This window comes from Eubalaena glacialis, chromosome 4, assembly GCF_028564815.1.
Source record: "Eubalaena glacialis isolate mEubGla1 chromosome 4, mEubGla1.1.hap2.+ XY, whole genome shotgun sequence".
Taxonomy (NCBI): Eukaryota; Metazoa; Chordata; class Mammalia; order Artiodactyla; family Balaenidae; genus Eubalaena; species Eubalaena glacialis.
In genome coordinates, this window is record NC_083719.1 from 76,740,061 (window position 1) to 76,763,784 (window position 23,724).

Consider the following 23,724-nt stretch of genomic DNA (forward strand, 5'->3'; position numbering starts at 1 on the left):
GTTACAACAGCTCTCAGAAACAAAAACCTGTGTGGTTGTGGTCTTATGTATTATTCAAGCCTAAATGATCCAAGGGCCCTCATACTTAAGGACTTCAAAGCATTTCATATAGATGGTTTCATTTAGCTTTCTTCACTCCGGTAACTCCAATAGCAATAAATTGGTGCACCAAATTTATAGCAAACTATACCTCACATAATTTATATAACAAAGTGGGAAACACCCTACAAATTCTAATAGTATCTTAACATATGCCCAAATTATTATTAATTCAGTACTTCCACTACTTTGTAAAGGAATATACGCTTCCATTTTTTTGCTTAATTATATGCTAGAAAAGTTCTGATCTATGTAATTTTAAAGGAAATTTAGGACTAAAGCAAAACAATGAAACTGGATCACCAGTTTTCCTAGGTAATTCACAATACATACACTTTTTTCCTGGCATTTATTCAGTCTAATGGAAATTTAGGCCATGGACAGGTTCATCTCAGCTACCATTAAATCAATATGGATCAATATAGATGGTTTAAACTGTTTAAGCAACTCATGGAAGTATGTGTTTGAAACCTGGGAAATATATTCTTAATGAGTCTACATTTACTTTCGGGAATAAGTAATTTATACTACTTAGAGGCCAAATGACATTTCTTTGCTTGTCTAAAATGTACCTCACTTAAATACACAGTGAACTTTTTGTGTCCTTTATTACTATATACACATCTCTGCAGTGTTTGGGGGAGCTGTAATGTGATGTGATCGCAACTAATAGAGAAGTTCATCAGAAGATAAGATATGCACTTATTACTTGAACTGCAGGAATAATACTGAGCAAAGTGAGCACAGATTTACTATTTTGAATAGGCAGTTCCAGCCCTTTCGATCAACACATTCCTGAATAGGGAATACCAAGAACTGGGAGCCTAATTTTACACACTTAGAACTCTACAGGACAATGTCACTTGGTTTTCCTTAATTAAGGACAACTTGACTTATAAACTTCAGGACAGAGATTCTCTCCCTCTCTCTCCCTCTCTCCCCCTCTTCTTCTCTTCTCAATGCTGCTGTCTTCTAAGCGTCCATTACCAACAACTGGGGGAGAAGAAGAGTTAGTGCCTCAGTAAGTTCCTCTCCCTTATAGCACTTTAATTTCCTCTACTGTAAAATGATCTCTAAGCTGCCTTCCAACTGTAACATTCTATGAATTCATCTGCACCCTTAAAAGCCTATACAATCTCCACCTTTGTAGACCCCTTGCCTTTGCCATGAGGAAGGTGCTCTATCCTGAGGTAGGATTGGGGTAGGTGTGTTCCTGGCATCCTGAGCACCAAGCCATGATTGCATTGAATCTACTTCCTACATATGATATTTCCATTCTACAGCTAGTACTCTATGAAGGGATTGATAGGCTTTGTGAATGGTTCTATGTCAATATTTATGATATTGCCACTGTGGGGAAATGCATTCCAAGGTTTAAGCAGCTATCTTACAAAACAGACTTTTACATCTTGTTTGGAGGTTGTGAGTCTATATGAAAAAAATATGTAGTTTTAACTACATATCAACCAAGATTTAGGACTTAGAAAAAAAACTGTGGTAGGAGGCTCATATTCTGAGAATTTAAAAAATAAAGGAAACAGTGCACACCCAAACTAGTAGAACCTTGGTTAAAGGTCTCTCTTAAAAATACCAGCCTCCTGGTTGAGGCATGCAATAGTCTCTTGCAATGGAAAAACCAAACTCGATTTAAAATAATTTAAACAAAACCAGATAAGTTTTCAATATTGCTGCCTAACTAGAAAAAGGGACCTCAGCTATCTGAATTTCTATATTTATGAATTAATTTTCTCTGAGTAGCAGCCATTACTTTACTAATATCACTTCAAAATATAACACCTCTTATATGCAACCTCAGCATAATAATTTATGGATAATTAATGGACTACTTGTAGCCTTGGCAATCTCTTATTTTAAATGAAATCCAAAAGATTTCTCTAAGGAAAATAGTATTTAATTCACCAACATTTTATGACAAAATTGGATGATATATTCTTGTTTCAAACATGTAAGTATTGCCTGAAGTCTTCTTGGCAGAAACTGTAAAGATGCTAACTATGGAAAATGCAGCTGAATTATTTGTATATAGCTAAGTGGAATATAAAACATCATATATTTACTTATTATTGATAAATTACAACAGTAAAAGTTTTTTGATTCCTATGGGGAACTGAGTAACCAGCCATACAGAATAGCCAGTAGAACGTGTATCTTCCCTGTTTTAAATGACTTTCCTATTCCACAACCCTTTTTCCTTCCCTTCCAATGAAAATCTAATAGGTAATCAAGCCTAATAAAGCATGCTTTTATATCTCTAACATAACGATATTCATTTAGGAATATAAAGACTATCTATTAGTCATAACTATAGTACAATGTATGGACAAAACCCATCTAACCTTCATAATGATAGAGGTTATATTACTTAGGCCAGAATTAATATTCACCCCACTTCTCCATTTCAGTGAAGCACAACGATGCACCCTTGGAATCGGTGTAGAGAAGAAAACTCTCATATGGGTTTTCATAAGGGGAAGATTCAATTCTTCAATCTCTATGAAGCCAAACAAAATCTTTCCTTTCACTGGACTCCAATGTAGTCAGTAATTTTGTATAGAGATCACTAATTCTTTCTCCAGACTGATTACCTATGGGAATAATTTGCATTGTATGCAAACTACCAAAAATCTAAACTAGACTTTACCACCAAGAGCATGAAAGTAAACATAGTTAAACTCACATTAAACTTCATCTAGAGCATGAATTCTCAACAGGGTTGAGATGGCACCCAAGGGGGTAAAAATTGGTTCTTGGGGGAGAGCAAAAAGAATCTTAGGTATCACAATGATCTGTGGCCCTTCAAAGCTCAACACTCCCTGAGAAAATCTTATTCCTTAGTATTTCATTTCTCTCATTAAAGTAAATGAAAAGCTTCCCCTTAGAGAGGTGAATATGAGAAAAACAGAGAAACACTGATTTAAAACAAAATAAAAGCCAAGCTTTGTCTCTAAAATCTTTTTTCCCATCCTTAAAATCAGGGTTGCCTTTCATTTTTATCTAAATATCTGTTTATACTTTGATGTGATTTCTATCTTTCCTTGCTTCTTAGCTTTTCTCTGATTTTCTCTTCATTACTTCCCTTTGAGCCAGTGGCTGATGACTGGTGCAAACACGAGAAATGGTCACTCTTTCATCTTCCCTCTGTTACTGATCTCTAATGTTACCACTTGCTGAGTATTGGATCTCTGTCATCACAGCAAAATAGAGGACGCAACACAGTGTCATAACTCACACACTTACTATGGCAGGAGTGACTACTGCATCTATAGTCGATTCTGACTGTAATGTTAAATCGTGGTAAAATGATGGCAAGAAAAGAGGCAATGAAAATCTTCCTTAACAGCATTTCAGGTTAGTTTCTCACTTGGTACATTAACTCTAATACACCACAATTCTAAGGTATATCTTCATAATTGGTCAAAATAGAAAAATCAGACAATAGAAAGCATTCTACTCCTTATTTCTTAATATTTACCCAATAAAAAGGGGCATGAAAACATGTGGAGAGTGAAGTCACTGTCTAAAGTATATTAATGACTGCATTGCTGTTGTAATTTACAATCTTTCAGAAGAGTTATTACTCTTACTTTACAGAATTTTACTAAAATAAATTATACAATTATCTCATTCATTTAAACTTTCTCCTTTGAAAAACACTTCACAGAATAATATTTTGCAATGGAATATGGCTTGCTATTTTGCTTAAAATGCATGTGCCTAACAATTTAAATTGAAGCTAGGGGGTGGAAAATTTTTCAGAGGACAAGAACATTGGTTTAGGAATCTGAGGACAGATAGTGAGACACCTCTGATTTCATTATTTTATAATTTTTGATCCTTAGTCAACTTAGTTGTAAAATCTGGATGCAACATATTTTTTAAGGGTCTCATAAAGGTTTTGAGGCTGTAACTACCTGATGCATAATACAAGGAGGCTGCCTGGGGAAATGGCACAGCAGCCATACAGCCAGAAGGAGACCACAATGCGGCACTGGTGTCACCCCAACTTTCATTGCACATACCATTAAGGTTCATGAGAAGGCTAATTCCTAGATTCAATATGGTATCATTGTTATGCTGATGATATCTGCAGTTTATGTTTGATTATAATATAACACAACAGTACTGTACTTGAGAAAAAGTGAAATAACTCGATTTTCCTCAAATCACCCACAGAAGAAAACGTCCCCACATTATAGCATCTTACTACTTCCTGCTTTAGAGAACAAAGGAGGGAGAGTAGAAATAATAGAAAATGTGTGTGATGTGTTATAAGAATTAAATTCTTCTTGTTGAAAATATAAAATAAAATTTAAGAGGAGTAAGCTTTTCAGAGAGTAGTAGACTCTGTGCCTTATGTTATCATCTCCCTCCAAAGAGCAGGAGCCCCTTTTGCTGACATCTATTAAAATAAACAAAAAAGGGTATTGGCACCATTTAAAGAAAGCTAAGCGCTGATTTGAGGAAGTGCTGCATTGGTATATGTAACAGCCACAAAAATAAAACAAAACGATTATACATTTAAATAGACCTACAAACTGAACTAGAGCATCACTCCTCAAGGATTGGAGAAATCTAGTCAAAATGCTTTGTTTCATTAATATCTGATTTTAGCTAATTGTGATCAATCCTAAAACTCAACTCACTTCTAAATTGTGGTCTTTGGGGGGGCTTTTACACAGTTGCAAGAATTTATATGCAATGCTTTTCGGAAGGTACCACTTTAAAAAAAACTATTTTTTCATAGGTCAATGCTTGAAAAAAATTTTCCTTCCATGGAATTCAGATAAATTTGGAAAAAATGTATACATCAACTTAAAGTGCCAGCACGTTCATATGAATTGGGCACACAATCTATTTACTGAAAAGAAAAATATAGTACTAGAATCTTCTAAGTGTCAATACTCTTTGACTTTGTAAAAGGAATTTTAGGCAACTTTGGAGGTATACAATCTTCTAAATCAATGAAACTCTGTATAGGCTTTCTTTTTTTCTCACACACTTGTGAAGGAAATGTTTAACGTACCTTTAAAATTTGTGTAAATTAAATTGGAAGTATTGTTTATAAACTTAGTAAGTCCTTATGTCAGAGGAAAGCATCTATAAAGAAGGGTGGGCAAAAGGTCTTGGAAGTTTAGATTTACATAATTCCAGGAAAATTCAAGAATACAAGGATAGGACCATCAGTTATAGATCATTCTGCTTTAGTACTTGTTTCTTTGGTTTTCAGGGGTCCTTCTGTTTTGCTGTTGTGGGGAAAGTAACAAAAATTACATCTGGAACATTTCCAATTTTTTCTGCTGGCACTAAAAAAAAAATGGTAGCAACAACAATAAAAGCTTCTATAAAAATCATTTGAAAATTGCTAGAAACCTGAAGCATAATCTTGTTGGTGTGGTATTACTGATGTCTCACACTCTTTAAAATAGAAATTTCTGTTGAAATTTAAAATTACCTTCCATATGTCCGGTACAATCACCCTCTTTTGTTCAGTGATACGAAGGCTAGTAAGACTTGAATCTAAACTACAGGTGATATAGACATGTCTTTGTTTTCACATTAACATTTCTTCTTAAGCGATGTTCCCTTTTTAGTCCTTGAACATGAAGGTCACTTAAAATGTCCTTATTGTTTGTAACAACTTTTAGAAAAATCCATATGTTGTTTAATAGCAGCAGGCTTTCTACACAGGAAGTACTTGATAAGGTTTCCTCGGGAGCCTATTGTCTTCAGATCATTGTACTATATTCCCATCGCCTCTGCAAGTTCAGTTCCTCCTTTGCTTGCGCTTCCTCCATTTTTTTTTTTTTTTAAATCATTTGGCTACACAGAGCTGTCTCATGTCATTCTTTGCATACATCATCACTGTTTTTTCTCTTTGCCTGCATAATGGCCCAGCTTTTCTGAGAGTCACTGTTGTCCAGAGTGTGATCCTTTACTAAAATGGGGATTGAATGAAGGTGGAGCTCAAATGATCTAGGAGCAAAGGGAAACCAGGCATTTGAAAACGACCCAGAAAGGAACGAGTAATGAACCAGAGTGGCCTCAATGAATTGCTGTAGAGGGAATTCTCAGTTTTGACACAAAAGGAATGCCTGGATACCAAGGAAAACCTAGGGGGAGAATCTCGGTAGGAAGCCTGCCTCATCGGCTGGTCAGCCCGGAGGGCTGAAGCCAGTAGCTCTCCAGATAGGAACAGAAACACATGTATTTTATGAGTAACAGTTAAGCATTCAAACATGCTGTTTTGGAACACAAGGTACTTTGAGGAGTTGACATCCCTTTGTAATTCATGTTCATTGTTCCTCTAAGTAAAATATGTGTCTCCCTTTAGTTATTCTGTTAGGAATTGTACTTTAAAGGCAAGAGGACATTTTTGATAATGCACATCTTAAACTTTTCATTAAACTACCAAATTTAAATTCTACCTTTTTGTGCACTCTGACATTTTTGTCTGGCATTTTCATTAATTTTGCGACATACATAAATGTAGCTGAAATGTTAACTGATCAATACTTTGTCTCTCTCATGTAGCACTAGCGCTCCATTCCCTAAGGACCACACAGCAGAACAGAAATTAAATGTGTAAAATATCAAATGTTAATGTTAAACACAGCGGCACTTACTGTATAACGACAGAAAAGGCTAAAACAATTCCAAATGGACAGATGGTACCACAAATTATCTACAATCCCATTTAAAGATTAAAGTTTGTCCCGTAAAATAATTCTTTGACGCACACTGAAGTGTGTCCTTTTTACTGATAGCCCGGTTGTCCAATTATTTTTGTGCTCATTACAGTGAGAAATGACAGTACTGAAAAGAAAGAGAGAATGTACACTTTTTTTTTTCCATGTTGCACCCACTGACATCCACAAGAACACAAATGTCTGGTCAAGAGCCTGATGAAAATTAGGCCCAATTTATGAGACATTTCCACGTCTACGATAGATGATTCCCAAAGACAAGCGGTTGTGCCTTCCACATCACATACGTCTGTGTTTGCTCTTAAGCATACAATATTCATAGTAAAATTTAGAAACCTAATTCATAGCACACAACGACAAGGACATTCATTCCCAGGAACGTGCTGGCTTATATTTCATCCATCACCTTCCAGGCCGATTTCCGCTTCTAATACTGTAAGCCAGCTTTGAACCTTCCATAGAGCACATAGGTAGCACATAAAGAAGCCAGGGCAGCTCTCCCCCTGCATTTCACATACTCTCCACTTTAACTGACATAGGGACAAAAATTATTGTTTTTCCATTTTAATTTCATTATTCTACATTTATTTTCGGATAGTAAATTAGAAAAGAAAAATAAAATGGAATAGAAAAAAGGCACTTAAACATAAAGTTTACTGATCTGGGCCTAAAACCAAGCGGCATAATGGTACAAACGCATGTGCTCCATGTGAGGCAGCTGCATTTATGAAAAAGTGGGCCAAGTGGAACCAATATTATAATAATAGATCCGTGATCCATCAACAGGGAATGATGGGAACAATATGTTTGTAACAATGGGGTGCTGCTCATAGCTTCTCCTAATGGAAAGCAGTTCTTTTCAAAAAACTGGCCTAAAACAGGCTCTGGTTATGCAATAAGATCTTTGAAACATTTCATTTTTAAATACATCATTTAATATCTACAAGATGAATAAAAATCCTACAACAGTTCTTTTTTCCCAAATCGTTATGATATTAAGATTACAAGGTACATATTTTAAAAGCTCTTTTAAAAAGGAAATAATATCCACGTGGCTTGGGGCAAGGTACTTAACCTGTCTGTGCCTCAGCTTTTCCCTCTGTATATCAGGAAAATAATAGTATCTACCTCATAATAAGGTTGTTGGGAATATTAAATTTATTAATGCATGAAAAGCACTTTCATGCTTTAGTGCCTGAAAAACAGTTCTTTGGCACATAGACTTGTAATAAATATTAGTTGTTGTTATTATTATATAAGGATCTTTTTGTATCAGAATTTAATCTGAGGCTAAAATAGATGACTGAGAGAGGATTATGAAATAGTTTAGAATTCAAATGGAAGGTCTAGGAAAAATTGCTACAAAGCATTAAGCTATGTCTCTCATCATTTAATAGCTAGCTTTATTAGAGCAAACCCTTATTTATATGGTATCATTGAAGAAAGTTTCTCCACATAAGAAAAAAATTTCAGAATGACTGACTGACTGGATCGTTGGTTGGTCTATTGATTTAGATAGTCATTTTCATTGGGAGCCTACTAACGCTAGATACTCTGCAGGTGATGCTAGAGTCCCAGGTGAAAAAGGCAGGGTCCCCATTCTCCTGGAACTCTTAGTTCAGGTCCAGATAAATGAAGCTGGCTTTTGTTTTCGTTGTTTTAATAACATTCAATGGAATGTAATTCAGTGCTTCTTTTTTTTTTCAATAAAACCATTAATATTGTTGTTTCTTCTCAAAAGTACTGTTAATGTGCATTCACATTGTAGTTTTTGGTCTCTTTTTTCACCATCAGTATCAGGAGTCCCTTTTCCTACCTTTATTGTGGTCTCCCCCGCCCCCCTTATTCTGAAAGCATCTTGCATTCAGCTTGTGTTTTGTAGGACCTGGTCTGTTAGAAACTGACCACCAGCTAAGAGAGAGACTAGTACATTTCTTCCCCAGTGAATTTTGACTCCCTTTCAGTGAAATTACTCAAGTACCATCATGTACATGTAGCTAAGTTTCTCAGAGTTTCACTGCCTGATATTTTTTTCAATCAGAAAGAAACTGTGGAAAAAAAGTCTGCCATCTTGAATTCATTTTACGTGAGTGACCTCTAGAAGCCAGATGAAGTTTATGAAGACTTACACACACATTGTAATGCTAAATTGCTCAAAATGAAGGTTCCTGAACAAATGCTTTAATTATATAGGTTTCTCTCTTTTCAAATTTCACATATAGCTGTGAGGAATGACTTTGGAAGGAGTGAATCAAAGATGGCAGCATGACAATTTCAGTAGAATATTATTGTGTCTCCTATAAGGCCCCTTGAACCTGGAAGTAATGCCATAAAATACACACAGAAACTCAATATCATTTTTTCCTCATTAACATCAAAGTGCCTCTATGATGCTGAAAAATAATAATAAAGTTTGTTTAACAGTACTCCAATGTATTTATTATGTGAAAGAGCTAAATACAAGAATATTGAAAGAGGCAGATTTTCTTTTCTAAAACTTAATGATGATGACAGTCGCTTTCTTTAAGGAGACAACGACATGTCTATGGGAAGCAGGCTGCCTAACTTTCTGGTAACTTACAACACAAAGGGACATATACACTCTTTGTTCCATGTTCTCAGACATTAATGAAAGTCCCATACAAGGCCTGAGAGGAGGACAGAGCTCAAAGTACTAAACAGATGTGCATACACTCATTTGAATGGTAATACTAAAATGTTGATTTGTTACTATAATTAAAAGTCTTCTTGTAAGCCCCTTATAATAAAGTCATATTCTGAGAAACTGGCAACTATAAGGAAGCATAAGGTACTCATAGTCTAACAAATATGACAATAAAATAAAAGATTTCAAAAGAACGACTCCACTTAAACTTCAAACCGAAACCCTGAATAAGCAAAAATAATGTGAGAGCAGAAAATCCCAGCTGAAGCTCAGAGGAAAGTATTCTTTCAGATTTTCTAGCTTTGCAAGTTCGTCTCATCAGCAGTTTTTAAATAACCAAAGTAAAAGGCTACAAGATGAACATTGTCAGAGGACTCTTTGGATCTATCAAACTCTCACTCATGCCTTTTTAAAAGCTGGAAATCTCAGAAATAATAAAATGTGCCTTAAATAGGTCACATACACTTCCAACTGATTCACATATTAAAGTATTACCAACTAGCATTCTACTGCCAAAGATTTTCATATTTTGAAAAAATATCTACAGGACAAATAAAATTAAAATGAAGATGGTCAAGATTATTATTATTTTTTAATGCTAAGGACTTTTCTTGGCTCTGCTATTGGGATTTGGAATTATGCAATATGTAAAATTTTACATTTTAACTGTCACAGAGAAAATTATACATTGGCTGAGATGTCTTATATTCCGGAAATCTGAGGCGGGGATGTATTCTTGGACTCAGACCCTGAACAATCCATCAGGTTCCTGCCCACGGCAAATCTGCCCAGTCAAGTCTCAAAATAGAAGTTTAAAATGGCCACATCAACATAACTGTAACTATTGCCACAGAAACATGCAGCTATGATTACTGAATTTAATGAATAATAATGTAAGTAATACAGTATGATCATACCACAAAAGCAGCGAGGCTCCTTGCGGGTGAATCCCAGTCAAAGCAACTATTAATGTAGTATGCAGCATTTACGAGCACCATGACACAACGCTTCGTTCTGATAAAGTTTCTTAGTAGCAGCTATAGGAAGATGAAAGTATTATTAGAATTTGCAAGACTAAAACCCATCAGATATGCTACAAAATTCTTCAAGTTTAGTGTGATTTAAAATAGATTCAGAAAGTTAATAAAGTTGTAAGAATATACCAAGCAATTTGGCTCACAAGTTAGAAGAAAAGAAGTATCTCTAGAGAAGGTGAAAAGAACTAAATTATAAGTGCAATTTCTTAGTTAAATATATTTGCATAAATAATACTATCATGCAAGTTGGGCTACCTCTGTTCAAAAGAAAAAAAAAATCTCCAACAGATCAAAAACATTTTTTTGCCACTTAGAATACTGGGAACCTTAAATATATTTAAGAATTCTGAAGTCCTGTGCTTTTAAAATGCTTTAAATGTGTTAATTTCAAGATATTTCAAAGTGAAGTGGATAAATAGGGATGGTTTTATTTAGGGCCTTAGGGAAAAACCTGTCAAGTATTGTTTTATTATAGAAAACTAACATTTTTTTCACCATTTCAGTAGGATTCTCCCTTTCTTACTATCATAGTCTCATTCTCTCTCTCTCTTTTCCCTCTTCCTCTCTCTATCTCTCTCCTTCCCACAATAAATTTCACCCACATTTTCTCATTACTTTTTCATAATTTTGGATTTAGGGAAAAATGTAAGGCAAGTACTTTACAAAATCTGTTACTAAAAAAGGTATATGACAAACTATTATATATAAAATAAGCTACAAAGATATATCATACTACACGAGGAATATAGTCAATATTTTATAATAACGACAAATGGAACAAACCTTTAAAAATTGGGAATCACTATAGTGTACACTTGTAACATATAATACTGTACATCAACTACACCTCAATAAAAAAAAAGAGATAGAAAAGCTACAGATATTGAACAAGAAAAAAAAAGTACATGAGAATTGATATAATTTAAATTAAAAATTTAAAATTAAGGCATGACTGCAGCTGTAAGAAAAACAGCCCGTACGCTAGATATAGGTTCAAAAAATTACATACAGCTATGTTAATAATTAGAGTAATATGTCTGCAGGTTAATATTTTGCTACTTCCAAGTACACTTCAAGGCCGATCTGGTATTTTAAAGTAGATATGTAAAGTTAACTGGGGTCATATAGAAAACATAATGTATATATGTGTACATACAGATGCGCATACGTGCATACCAGTTTAAACAAGTTAAAATTTCTTTCAGGCAAAGTAAAAAGTGTCCCTATTTGTTTCCTTCTTGGCCCCTGATCACCTTACTTTAAGTGCTACTTTTATAACTTTTAACTATAACTGTGGAAATATGTAATCTGTATTTCTGTTCAGATAGGTATTACATTTGTAACTCACGCATTGTCTTTAAACAACTAAAGATTGCACTGTTTATGGTGAAGTGATTGGATTAAAAACAAAATATTTTTGGTCTTCTAATAGCACAGGAAATTATTAAAGATTTTAACACGCACAAATGAGTTCTGTAAACTTTATAACCTCAAATACATTTGATTTTAGCTGTGTTAATTGGAAGTAAACAATTTTTAAAAGGGGTAGCTTAGTACTCTTTTCTTAACTTGCTATCAAATCGAATTTAAAACTACAAGTCTAATTACGAGATATCAAGCATAATTTTAAATTTCTTCATGATATAAAAATCGGGGTTCCTGATTTTCTATTTTCTTAGCTAAAAATGCCAATAATAGTTCACTTCTAAAAGATCATAGTTAAAATCTAATTAAGAGGAAGGCTTCCCTTAAAAGATAGAGCCCCCTCTCTCATGGATTAGAGGGAAGAGCTTTATACTGGGCTCACTTTACAGACACCTGCATCATACCTGTGGGTGGTCTGGACATATATTTGAACCTCAGCTTTTGGTGTTCTCATTTACACATTCCATGGCAATCAAATTGTATTTTATGTTCAAAATGATCATTCTTCTGCTAACGCATGAATACATATCCATTCTATGCAGAGCCTACAGTATCCCCTTTCCTTTCTGACCACCCCCATCCAACTTACTAGTTTGGTATTGTCCTTGTTTGATCTTTTAAGGAAAGGAAGGGAAAAGAGAAAAAGAAAGAATAAAAGAAAGAGCCATTTCACATCAGTAGATGATCAAAAATTCCATAGTCTTCCCCCCTCCGTACCTCCAAAGTTTATTTGAATTTACGTAGATGTTTTACAGATATAATCAAGTCTTCCCAGAGGGATTAATCTTTCCTTGCTTTTTACCTGTTTAGAGAGTCTGTTTTCCTCTTCAATGTACTTCTGTTCTTTGGGTATTAATGTTCGTAAGCTGGCTTTCACCTATACATCAACATATGTGTCTGTTATGGATTAATATAGTACAAATGTTTACAAGTTTTTCACGCAGTTCAATTTGCGATAATTTTGAAAGTTTCAAAGTCCTGGCTGCTGTGCTCATAAAATATAAATGTATACAGTTGCACATGCATGCGCTTCCATTTCTGACGCCGGCAGGCAGCGGCCAGAGCACAGCCACAGCGGCAGCCGCCAGCTATAACAGAAAGTGTGGGTGTGCCAGGCAGTGGCAGAAGCGTATTCTCCAGGATACATCAAGGTTTAGAGAAAATGAGGAATGACAGAAATTCTCTACAAATCAGGAACAAAAGCTTTCATGAAACTGAACTCTTTAGCAGTACAAAAAAGCCAAAGTTAAGACTTACAGCATTAAAAATCACATCTATTTCAAGATAGATGACCCCCTTTGTTGGCCCTGTCAGCTGCTTGTTTTTCAAGACGTAGGCTTTCTGTTCACCATTTTGAATCTGCGGGAAAAGGACATGACAGCCGTCTGTCTCGCGGTCTCCACTGAATACACTCCCTCAGTGACCTTTGACCCCCAGCTGCTGAAACTGACAGAGAACCCAAAACAACTGTGGCAATTCTGACAAGTACCTGTTCATTACCAGGATCAAGTCTGTCAGGAAAAATTAACTATCATGGGATTCAACATGGCCGTGCATTGAGTATGTTAAAATTTTTAGTGTTCTTATTACAGACCTTGGTTGAGAAATGACAGATATAGAGCTGAGGGGTTTTTTTTTTCCTTGAGCAAAAGCAACACAGAGCAGTGTGTCAGGTGAATGAAACTTACGGACAGCAATGGTATAGCAACTTTGCCCAGAAAGTCAGCGCTTCGATCCCGATCTTCATCATAAACTGTCACTTCAAGAACTGAATGGATATCTTTAATGTTGCTGCATAATAAATATAGGTAAGGAAAAAAAGACTTCATCAGTGGGGAACAAGAACACAAATGCTTTTGAAAATTTAGATAGCTCCAGCTGATTTGGTATATATGTGTTTTATGTATACCATTTGCATACACATACATAAGGTAGCTTGGTATCTGACAGAATTTCCCACAATGCACCTTAGTAGACATGATGGTTCTATTATTTGGAACTTTGAATACAACTGTAACTTTAAGTTATAATTTTTCAATAAAATATAATTTCCATCTGGATGGGCAAAGAATAAGTTATTGTAAAAAACAAAAAATCAATAAGTGGCACTTATTTTTTTTTTTAGACTTGTCCTATTCTCATTATTACAATAATTCCCATCTTCTTGTTACTCCCACATAAAGCACCACCAGGTTTGATTTCAGCAAGAGTCACAGTATAGTTTATATAATTTTTCTTTTTTATCATAATAGAACATCTCTTTATCTTTATAGCTCTCACCAAAACTCTGACTTATTTCTATTAGGTTTATAGTAAAAATTAACCAACACAGAGTACAGAATGAAGAAAATGTAACATTGATAGCTATTGTACCACCCTAGGATTTAGAAATTAAGTAGTGTTCCATTATGTTCCAAAGACAACATATGTTAATAAACAAGTATGCAAGCTCTTCATATTTTGTTTCTAGAAAAATAAGCCTCAATTGTTGACAGCATTTATTCTTTGATCAAACTGTTTACCAAGAAAACATGAATTAAGAGAAAACAAAAAATGAATATATTCATTACCGAAAGACTGCAACCACATGTGAGAAAAGGCTTTATCAGAGCACAATCAATTAATGGCTTTGATAATTATCAAACCTATTCATTCAATTATGCATTCCAGAGAAAAACACTCTCCACAACCTTCTTAGGAGTGCAAGTCTCCTGACCAGGCTTTCATCTCTTATAAAAATGTGAAATTCCTTAAAGATAAATTGGTCAGATAATTAAATCTGATTAGTTACTGGCTCTTAAGCAAGGACATTATAAGAAATTAATGAGGAATTTAGCAGTTTCTCATATACAAAAATAAAATAAAACTATGTTAGAAAACTTTTAAGAAGTACTTCTGTTAGGAGAGTTTTCCTTTGTTCAGAGTTCATTTCTAAAGCCCAGCTTAAAAAAAAAAAAACAAAAAAACCACGGACTTAGGAGATAACCATAGTGTAGCATCGGCAGCTTTTACAGTGCATGATCGAAAAGATTTACAAACTTTAAAAAAAAAAAAAGAAAATTAACTCAAAGTGTTTTCTGGTACGTAGGACAGTACTTAATATTCTTATTGTGCTAAAATGCAACAAACCAAAACTAAAACATCTGCCGAATCCGAGACTGGATTGTTTGCTGATTTGAGCAATGGAACAAATAGAGCTTTGTCCTCCTTGGTGTCAGTGCAATTGGGGAGAATTTCAATAGAAAGTATAAAAGGAAGAAGCAGTACGGCAATTCAGTTAATGGGAGCAAAATCCTTCATCAAATCATATATAAAATGCACAGTTTAAAAAAAATATCTGTGAAAACAAAGAAAAATGGCATACCCTTTCCCCAGGTTTCACTATCAGGAAGGTAATGCAATTATGCAATTCATTGTTGCTGGCAAAGGCAGGCCAGATTCATTGAGTTGTTAATCAGTTAAGAATAAACGCACAAAAATCTCAAAAATAAATATCATTTAGCAGCAGTTTTGAAATGAGCTTAAAGTAATGACTACTTACAATGTGAAGACTTTGTTCCACTCTGGATTGAGATTTTTGTAGACAGTATGTGTTAGCAGCCTATCATTGTTCAGTTCAACCACACAAAATGGGTCACTTTTACCTACAAGAGATATGGAGGGAACATTTTTAGTACAAATAGCACCCACAGTTCACAGTGTCGTGACCGTGACGACATCTCTTTTCTAAAAAGTTTTATAGAAAACAAAAAGTAAAGTAAAATTTTAAAAATTAAAAAATAACATCAAAATAGAGTTAGATGTAACTGGGTGATGCTAACAATTGTGATTCAGAGCAATTTAGAACTTGAAAAAAGTAAAAGAGCAAATTACATGGCTGCTATTTTAATTTGCAATTTTTTTTACAAAAATACTACTATAACTGCTGGTTATGAGGGGAAACGTGATACATATCCATCCCTAAATCAGATTTTATTTAATTCAACGACCTTTGAAAGGTTCAGCCCCTTTACTTTAATGCATGTATTTTCCAACTCATCTGACTCACTAGGAACTTGTAATAGAAATTCCTAAACAAGTTTATTTTGGGAAAACTGTTCTATTGCAGAATTACAACATTTTAATCTGACTTTAGATTCTCTTCTGAAATATCTATGGCATCACAAAAAGGTAAATTAGACTCTCTGAGGCAGAAAAAAATTCTGCCATTTGAAACTTAACCTCAGTAACCAATCTGCATGTTAAAGAGCAGTATTTTTTCTGTCCACGGAGAGTGAAGGATTTAGAAGTTATCATATATTCAGAGCCACTCTACTCAGCCATAGTCAAACCTCATCCATTCAGTAATTATATCTTGTGATGTCCTCAATATTTTTGTAATGTCATGTCCTGTATTGTAAGAACCCATAAAGTCATTGGCTCTATGGGGGCAGCATTAATGATATTAGTGCAGCATGTAATTTGTTTGATACCTTATACAAATGACAATGAAATCAATATTTAGAGAAAGCTGTCCAGAGGTCATATCTTTTAAACTACAATATTGATTTAGACTACATAAGAGGTTAATGTGCATATTATTAACTTTAATGATAAAGAATAATTGTTTTAAATGCATTGTGAATTGTAGTCACAGTAGTTTACACTTCTGTGAAAGCTTAAATATCACTGAAGATTTTCAATTAAATTTTAATAGGAAAGAATTCATTAGCTATCAGTGACAGATAAGCTATGTATTCCCACAAAGCAGTGTATTTACTTTCCATATTGTAATTTTGAAAATGAGCTGTACAAACTGTGACTCACCTTTAATTTAATTTATTAATTTTACATTAAAAAAGAGATTTAATATGTGTGTGTTAGTTCAGTGGCCTCCTATAGCCCAGGATAATTGCGTAATTTAAAATTATGGCAGTCTTTTCAGTTTTTGGTCTTGGGAATAATTTTCAATAAAGAATAGAGAACTGAAGCTCTTTAAGGTCAGGTGAAAATTTTACCTCTGGTTTAGGATCTGTATTTTTCCCCACCTTCTTCAGTCCTCTTGTCCTACCTGTTACCACTCTCATTTACAACTCACACATGCCAGGAAAGGTGGTATTCAAAAAAATTTTTTTCATTAAAACACGGCATAATAGGTTTTATTTGCCACATCAACAACTTTATTTTCTCCCAAAGAATTCAGGTACAAGCATGAAAAATAGATTAGTTTTCAAAAACTTAGTTATTCTTAAGGCTCATATTAAGCATCTTCTCTCCACACCTAGCTTTGTGCTGGGTACTATGGTATAAACAAAAGAACAGAGCACATAAACTCCAACCTCAAATAGTTTATAAAAGGTTTGGAGAGATAAAATATATCTACATATAACAAACATAGGGAAGATTAAAGCCACATTTATGATAGAATCCATATCAAAAGAGTATTTTACTTTCACTTTAGATGAAATGATAAGCTTTGGAAACATTTACTTAAAAGACAAGTGAAACTCTCATACTCTTCCTTGGACCTCGTTTTAACTTTTCTTATATACATGTACATTCACGTTAATCAGTAAAAAGTAACTACAAAAAGATAGCACTTTTCAGTATTTTTGTTCCCTCATTTTCACTTGCTTTACTTCAATTACTATTCTATTTCAACGGACTTGGTTTCACTTGCCCTCAAATGACCAACAATGTGTAATAGATTCAGTCAAAATTGTACCACTGCTTCAATAACAAAACACAAGAACAAACTCCAAAGACCGAAATCTATGGTGAAAAAATTTACTTTAAACTTCTACGAACAGAGGATGAAAATCTTTACTTGACTTTTTTCCCCACAGGAAGTATATTCAGTTGTGTAAGACTGAATACAGTTCTTTCAACCAACCCCATGGGAAGTCTCCCAAATCATCACCTTCTTTGTTGCTGTATTTTTAATTTACTGACAGTAGAAGATCTAGAGTCAGCGGTTGGCTAAAGGATCAGAAAGAAACAAAATCTGTGCTTAATTAATGTTTAACATTTTTCCTATCTTGTTAAGAAACTGATACATTTATCAAACTCTATGCCCATGAGGTAGTGGCAATCCATATTTTCTTACTATTTAATTGATTATTTCTGAAGACCATTCCTAGGGAAAACCAGTATCAGCCATCTATCACCACATTACTTAATCTCTCAGTTACTCTCCTCTACTAGAAGAAAGATGTTAAAGAACTAGAGATATTTCCACACCAAAAACAGTGTAGAGCCTTCTAAAGCCACTTCTCAGTCATTCTGCTATTCTAAATTCCAGTGGCATACCATCACTGGCAAAGATATTCTCCTATCAGAACCTATATTATAACTTGGAATGGGTAACCAGTATAATTTTTAAGAGACCATGTTAGACATTATGCAGAGTATAATGGTGCTTACGTTAAAAAAAAAGAGCCTTTTGCCTGAGGTAGACCAAACTGTTATTTAACATGGCTTTAATTCAAGCTGATTTTCCCCAATCTGAAGTCTATTCTTCTTAACCTGCTTACAGTCATATAAAAGACTGACTGTGGTCAGTGACATGACCCAATCCATGTAAATGCTGTCATTTTCATTTTTCTGAAAACTTCTTCTCAAGTTTAACACATCTTCTTCTCAAGTTTAACACATCTTTGATGTCTTCTCAGAGCCCATAGGTTAAAATCCATATCATATGGTATAGAATATAGTCTTTCATCTCCAATCTCAAGGTCCTTAAAGTCCCTTACTTGAGCTGTATCACACCTTTTGATTCCTCAAATATTCCATGTACTTCCAGAGTTCTGGGCAAGGCATTAAAGTTCAAAGTGAAAGCCCAGTGGTCTGGGAAAAAGGGCCTAAACTTTGGAGGCTGAGCAATCTGGGGTTGATACTCACTCTAGGACCCTGGGCCTGTTTCCTCACACATTCAGCAGTGACCGTAATGGTCCCTTGCAGATATAATAGTTAGAATACAAGTAGAAGAATGTCTGGCACACTAGCAAAGGCCTCAATAAATAATAGCAATAATAGTAGCAATAATAAGGGCAATTACAATACTTATTATTGTCATAATTGCAAATATTTTCTGAGTTTTTATTATAAGCCCAACATTATATTTTCAAAAAATTTTATGACTACTCTATGAGAAAGATGCTTTTACTATTTCTATTTTACAGAGAGGAAACTGAGGCTGGCAGATTATATAACTCACCAGGTCACACAGGTTGTAGTGAAGCTATTATTCAAACCCAGGTCTATCTGACCTTCAGAGCCCTTGCTCTACCTCTGTGGTCCATGCTCCCTTTAATTAAATAATATTTAAATGTAAGCCACTAGGCAAGACCTTTCCCAATAACTGTGCCATACCTCAGTATTTAGTGGGCCACACCCAAGGAAAGAGCTGGGTAATGTCTTGTCTATAGAGCCATTCATTCAACAAATATTTATTGCTTACCATGTACCAGGCACATTCTATGTGCTGAGGAGACAGACATAAAACAATTAAAAAACCCCCTGAACTTATGGAGTTTGCATTGAGGAAGAAGAAAGACAATGAATAAGAACATTTTATAGTATTTTAGAAGGTGATAAGTACTATGGGGAAAAATTAAGTTGGGAAGGTCAGTGAGGAGATAAGGAGTGCTGGTATATATGAGTAATTTTTAAAAGGGCTGCCAGAGAAGGTCTCAGTGAGAAAGCAACATATGGGCAAAGAAACGAAAGAGGCAAGGGAGTGACTGCTGGTCAGAGAAGTGACTGTGCCTGGTGTTTCTAGGAATATCCAGAAAGTTAGTGTGTCTGGAGGAATGGATTGGGGGTGGGGGGTGAGTATTAGATGACATAGTTAGAGAGGTACAGGGAGGGTGGCAAGCCTCTGTAGGATTTAGCTTTCACTTGAAGTGCTAGGGCAAGTTTTTGGAGGGATTTGGGTTGAGGTGCGACAGGATCTGTTGGCTGCTATTTGGAGAATAAGGTAGAGAGAGGGCAATGGAGGAGACAGGGAGAAGAGTTAGGAGGATATTACAATAACCCAGGTGACGTAGAGTGGTTCGATTCTGGATATATTTTGAAGGTAGAGCCAACGGAATTTGCAGATGTCATTATTGAACAATCTATTGTGCCTGATATTATTATTTGGGAATGGAAAACAATTTACCGAGCTTAGCCAAGTCAGTCTTTTTTTGCAAGGTCAAGAAGCATTCAACAAAGTGCTCTGACTAGATATTTCTAGAATCCAGCAGAGGAAAATTTAGGTAAGGAGAGAAAGGCAATTTTATTTTTAACTTCCATTTTCATCTTTTCCTTCTAAAAAGTTATGTTTTTACAGTTATCAGTGTGGATGCCAACATTAGGTCTTTACACACTATGTTATTTTTGACTAATTTTAAAAGAATCCTCCTGCCATTAAAGGCATTAAAGGCATTAAAGGGCAATTAAAAATTAACAGCAATTTCAACCAAAATAACAGTAAACATACAATATCAAACACTATAAACTTACTACTAGAAAGCACACACTAGAGTTTTATTTTAAAGAAGTGGCTACACATAGTTAATGCGCTTATCTGGTTTGCTAAATGATGCTTTAAATGACTGGCTTTTCAGTTCCTAAATTTTGCAGTCTTGATTATGTGCCACCTAAACAAACAAAAACAATCACAGAAATACCAATGATGGACCTAACCATTAATTATCTCCTTAATTATTCCTTCTTTTCATCCTTTTATCATTCCAGTTAGACCCTGTGATATGCTGCTTTGCTTGCTGAGAGCATTGGAGGAGTGGAGTTGACTACAGGACGCAGTGTTGATGTTTATAAAGTGCACTGTACTCGCAAAGTTCTAGAGAGTGATGCAAAGCCGGCCCCTGTTATCATTTTATTCGGTACTGTCAGGCTAGAAGTGCAAGGAATGAAGGCAGCATCCAAAGTCGAAGTGTATTTTGTTTCTGATCATTTTTGTCTATCTAAAATAAAGAGCATAAATGCATGGGAACAAAGATTATATAATCTCTTGTTTCCCTCTTACTCATTCTTGTCAGAAGACTAAAGCACTCTTCCTTAACTTTTGCCATTTTGGCTAAAAAGTGCCTATCCCTCTCCTTTCCAGGGCAAGAAACTGGAGATTTTGGTTTGGATGCAAGATAGAAATTGAAGCAGTGCTGGGTGAGGATGGGGGCAGGGGGGTTGATTGTGTTACCTGCCATGACAGCTAGAAGAGAATCTTAGCTTTCCTTGAGAACATGGCCACTTTCCATGTCGATAATTTCTAGAGAGAAATAGGAATACATTTTGAAGCATTCACTACTTATTGAGTGTCTGCTTGTCTCACCCCAGAGTTATAATTATGATAAGATTTAGTCCAGCTCTCAAGGCACACACAATTTAGTGGGCAGGATAGACATGTAAATACACAGTTATAATGCAGGGTTGTAAGCGCTGTAATAAAGGTAAGTAAAGAGTGCAATGGGAGCAATGAAAGGAAGCATATCATTCTCTAAGTCTAGAACAGGAAGAGGAAAAGAAAGTGAAGACTTTTTCCCAGTGGACATGACGCTGGTGATCTATGCTAATTACACATCTCTATCACCAGCAATTTTAGAAGTGAAGGACTTTAAGAATTTGTGATAAGGACTATTTAGCTTACATCTATTTGTTTATCCCTTTAATAGGGTCTCTGTAACACAAAACCTAGATCTATGTTATATAACAATTATAAAATAGATACTTAAAAATATTATGTTAGGACTGATGCATTTATCCATAATCTAGTTAAATACTAAGAGCTATCTTTTTTGCTATGGATTTTTATAGGGAAAAAATCTCCCAAGGGAATTAAAATTAGAAAGAGACTCTTTTACCTTAACTCATAAAAATAAACCTATAACAGATCTTAAAGCATCTACTCTATTACTTCAGTTCCCCTTGCGGTGAAAAGACATTCCTATAACCATAAAAATAAACATCAGAAATGTCTCCAATGGGCATGTCTAATGGCAAACTTCAAATCGCAGTGAGGATTAAACAGGATGCCCTGACTGGCTAATTCTCTCTCACTCTTAGCCCTTGTTCTCTGAGGTCACCACACTGACATATTTACAAAGAACTGTGGGAAAGTCAGCACCACCCCTGCTCACTTGCTTGCTGCCTGTATTGTGGGCAAGTGGATAACTTTAGTTTGTGCAAACTACTGGTTTGAGCATTAAACTCACTCAGGAGATACTGAACGATATTCTTGCTCCCCAAATAGAAAGTTAATTCTGATCCATCAGTGGTGGGCTTTGTCCGAGGTCATTTTGCTGCTGACAAGTAGCACACTTTGCTGGTTGTGATGTGTTATAAAAATGGGTGTGTGTGTGGGGACCCAGTGACCACCTCTTTGTTGCCACGTCTCTGAAAACACAGAGGCTTTCAGTAGCACTGAAAGCAATTCGTACTCACAGGGGCCTTTTATTTTGAGGTTACCTTGAACAAATTAAGCTCTTTGGTTTAATTTCCTCAGTTGCCACAGTTTGAAATGGTTATAATTTAATCTTTAAAAAATTATAATCAAGGTTGCCATCTTTCTACAAACTGGATTTTCAATCATAACACATAACAATGTTATAGTTGAGGTAATCCCATAGGGGTCCACCAAAATAAAGAGCAACCTACATTGGAGACATCTTCCAATCCTCCCCTTATCACTGGAGATGAGGCTTTGACCTTAGCCTTTTTTATCGACTGACCTCAACATATTTTAAACATCTGATTAGTAGAATTACATTAACTGACACTCTTCACTAAGTTCCCACTGGGTCTGGCTCTGGGACTAAGTAATAATAGGGCTTCTCTTTTCTCACTAAGTCATGAAGCAGATTTCATTGTGGCATAAAAATGGACCCTCTAGAGTTGTGGCTCTCGGCCCACTAGGTATAAAACATTTTCCTCATATTGTAGATTTTGTAATGCCCTCCTCACTATTCTGAAATACAATAAAACCAACCCATAAGTGATTTCAATATTTAATATAATGCTTTAATGCTATTATACAGAGGAATAAATAGAAAGTTGGGTATGTACAGTAAAGTCATATGTTGATTTATTCAACAAATATTTATTGAGTACGTACTATGTGTTAGGCCATATGAACAAACAAACAAAATAAAAAGAAAGGTCTCTGCTCTCCTGGAGTTTGCTTGCAGTGGGGAGGGAGGAAAGAGAATAAATATTGAACATAATTAATAAGCAGATTATATTATATGTTAGAGAGTGATATATGTTAATGGAAAACAGAAAAACTACAGCAGGATAAGGGGTTTGAAGAGTGTGGGGGAGGGGCACAGTTTATACAATTAATTAGGGTGGTTGGAGCAGACCTCATTGTGAAGGGAGGTCTGAGCAAAGAACTGAATGAAGTGAAGGAGTAGTTAAGTGGATATTGGGAGAAAAGTTCTCCAGGTAGAGGGAGGAGCTACAGCAAAAGCCTGGTGTGCTCCAGGAACCTGATAATAGGACACAGGGAGCAACGGGAAGAATAGAACATGTCAGAGAAGTAACAGGGAACCAGGTCATGAAGTGCCTTGGAGGCAATCCTAAGGTCTTTGGTGGTTACTGTGTAAAGTGGCAGCCATCAACAAGACTTGAGTAAATAATATGTATTTCAGGATGTAATCTAGACTCATAATCATGAAACAGATTTTAAAGCTATATTAGTGTCTATATTTAGTCATGCAGGACATGGGACAGTTTTCACTCTTTATGATTGTGTAATGCTTTTTAAGACAATTAGTATCCCCGCCCCTCAACTCCC

General features: G+C 35.2%; 1 protein-coding gene across 4 annotated transcripts in view; it reads right to left on the bottom strand.

The window, feature by feature from the left end:
- The window catches only part of MCTP1 (multiple C2 and transmembrane domain containing 1), a 562,693-nt gene that overhangs the window by 155,449 nt on the left and 383,520 nt on the right, over positions 1-23,724 (bottom strand). For all 4 annotated transcript variants that reach the window (XM_061188003.1, XM_061188002.1, XM_061188001.1 and 1 more), the window contains 5 exons: positions 15,493-15,595; positions 13,640-13,742; positions 13,209-13,310; positions 12,754-12,828; positions 10,407-10,526 (listed from right to left, as the gene is read on the bottom strand). In XM_061188003.1, the coding sequence (XP_061043986.1) occupies positions 10,407-10,526; positions 12,754-12,828; positions 13,209-13,310; positions 13,640-13,742; positions 15,493-15,595 (503 nt within the window). The remainder of the gene's footprint in view (positions 1-10,406; positions 10,527-12,753; positions 12,829-13,208; positions 13,311-13,639; positions 13,743-15,492; positions 15,596-23,724) is intronic.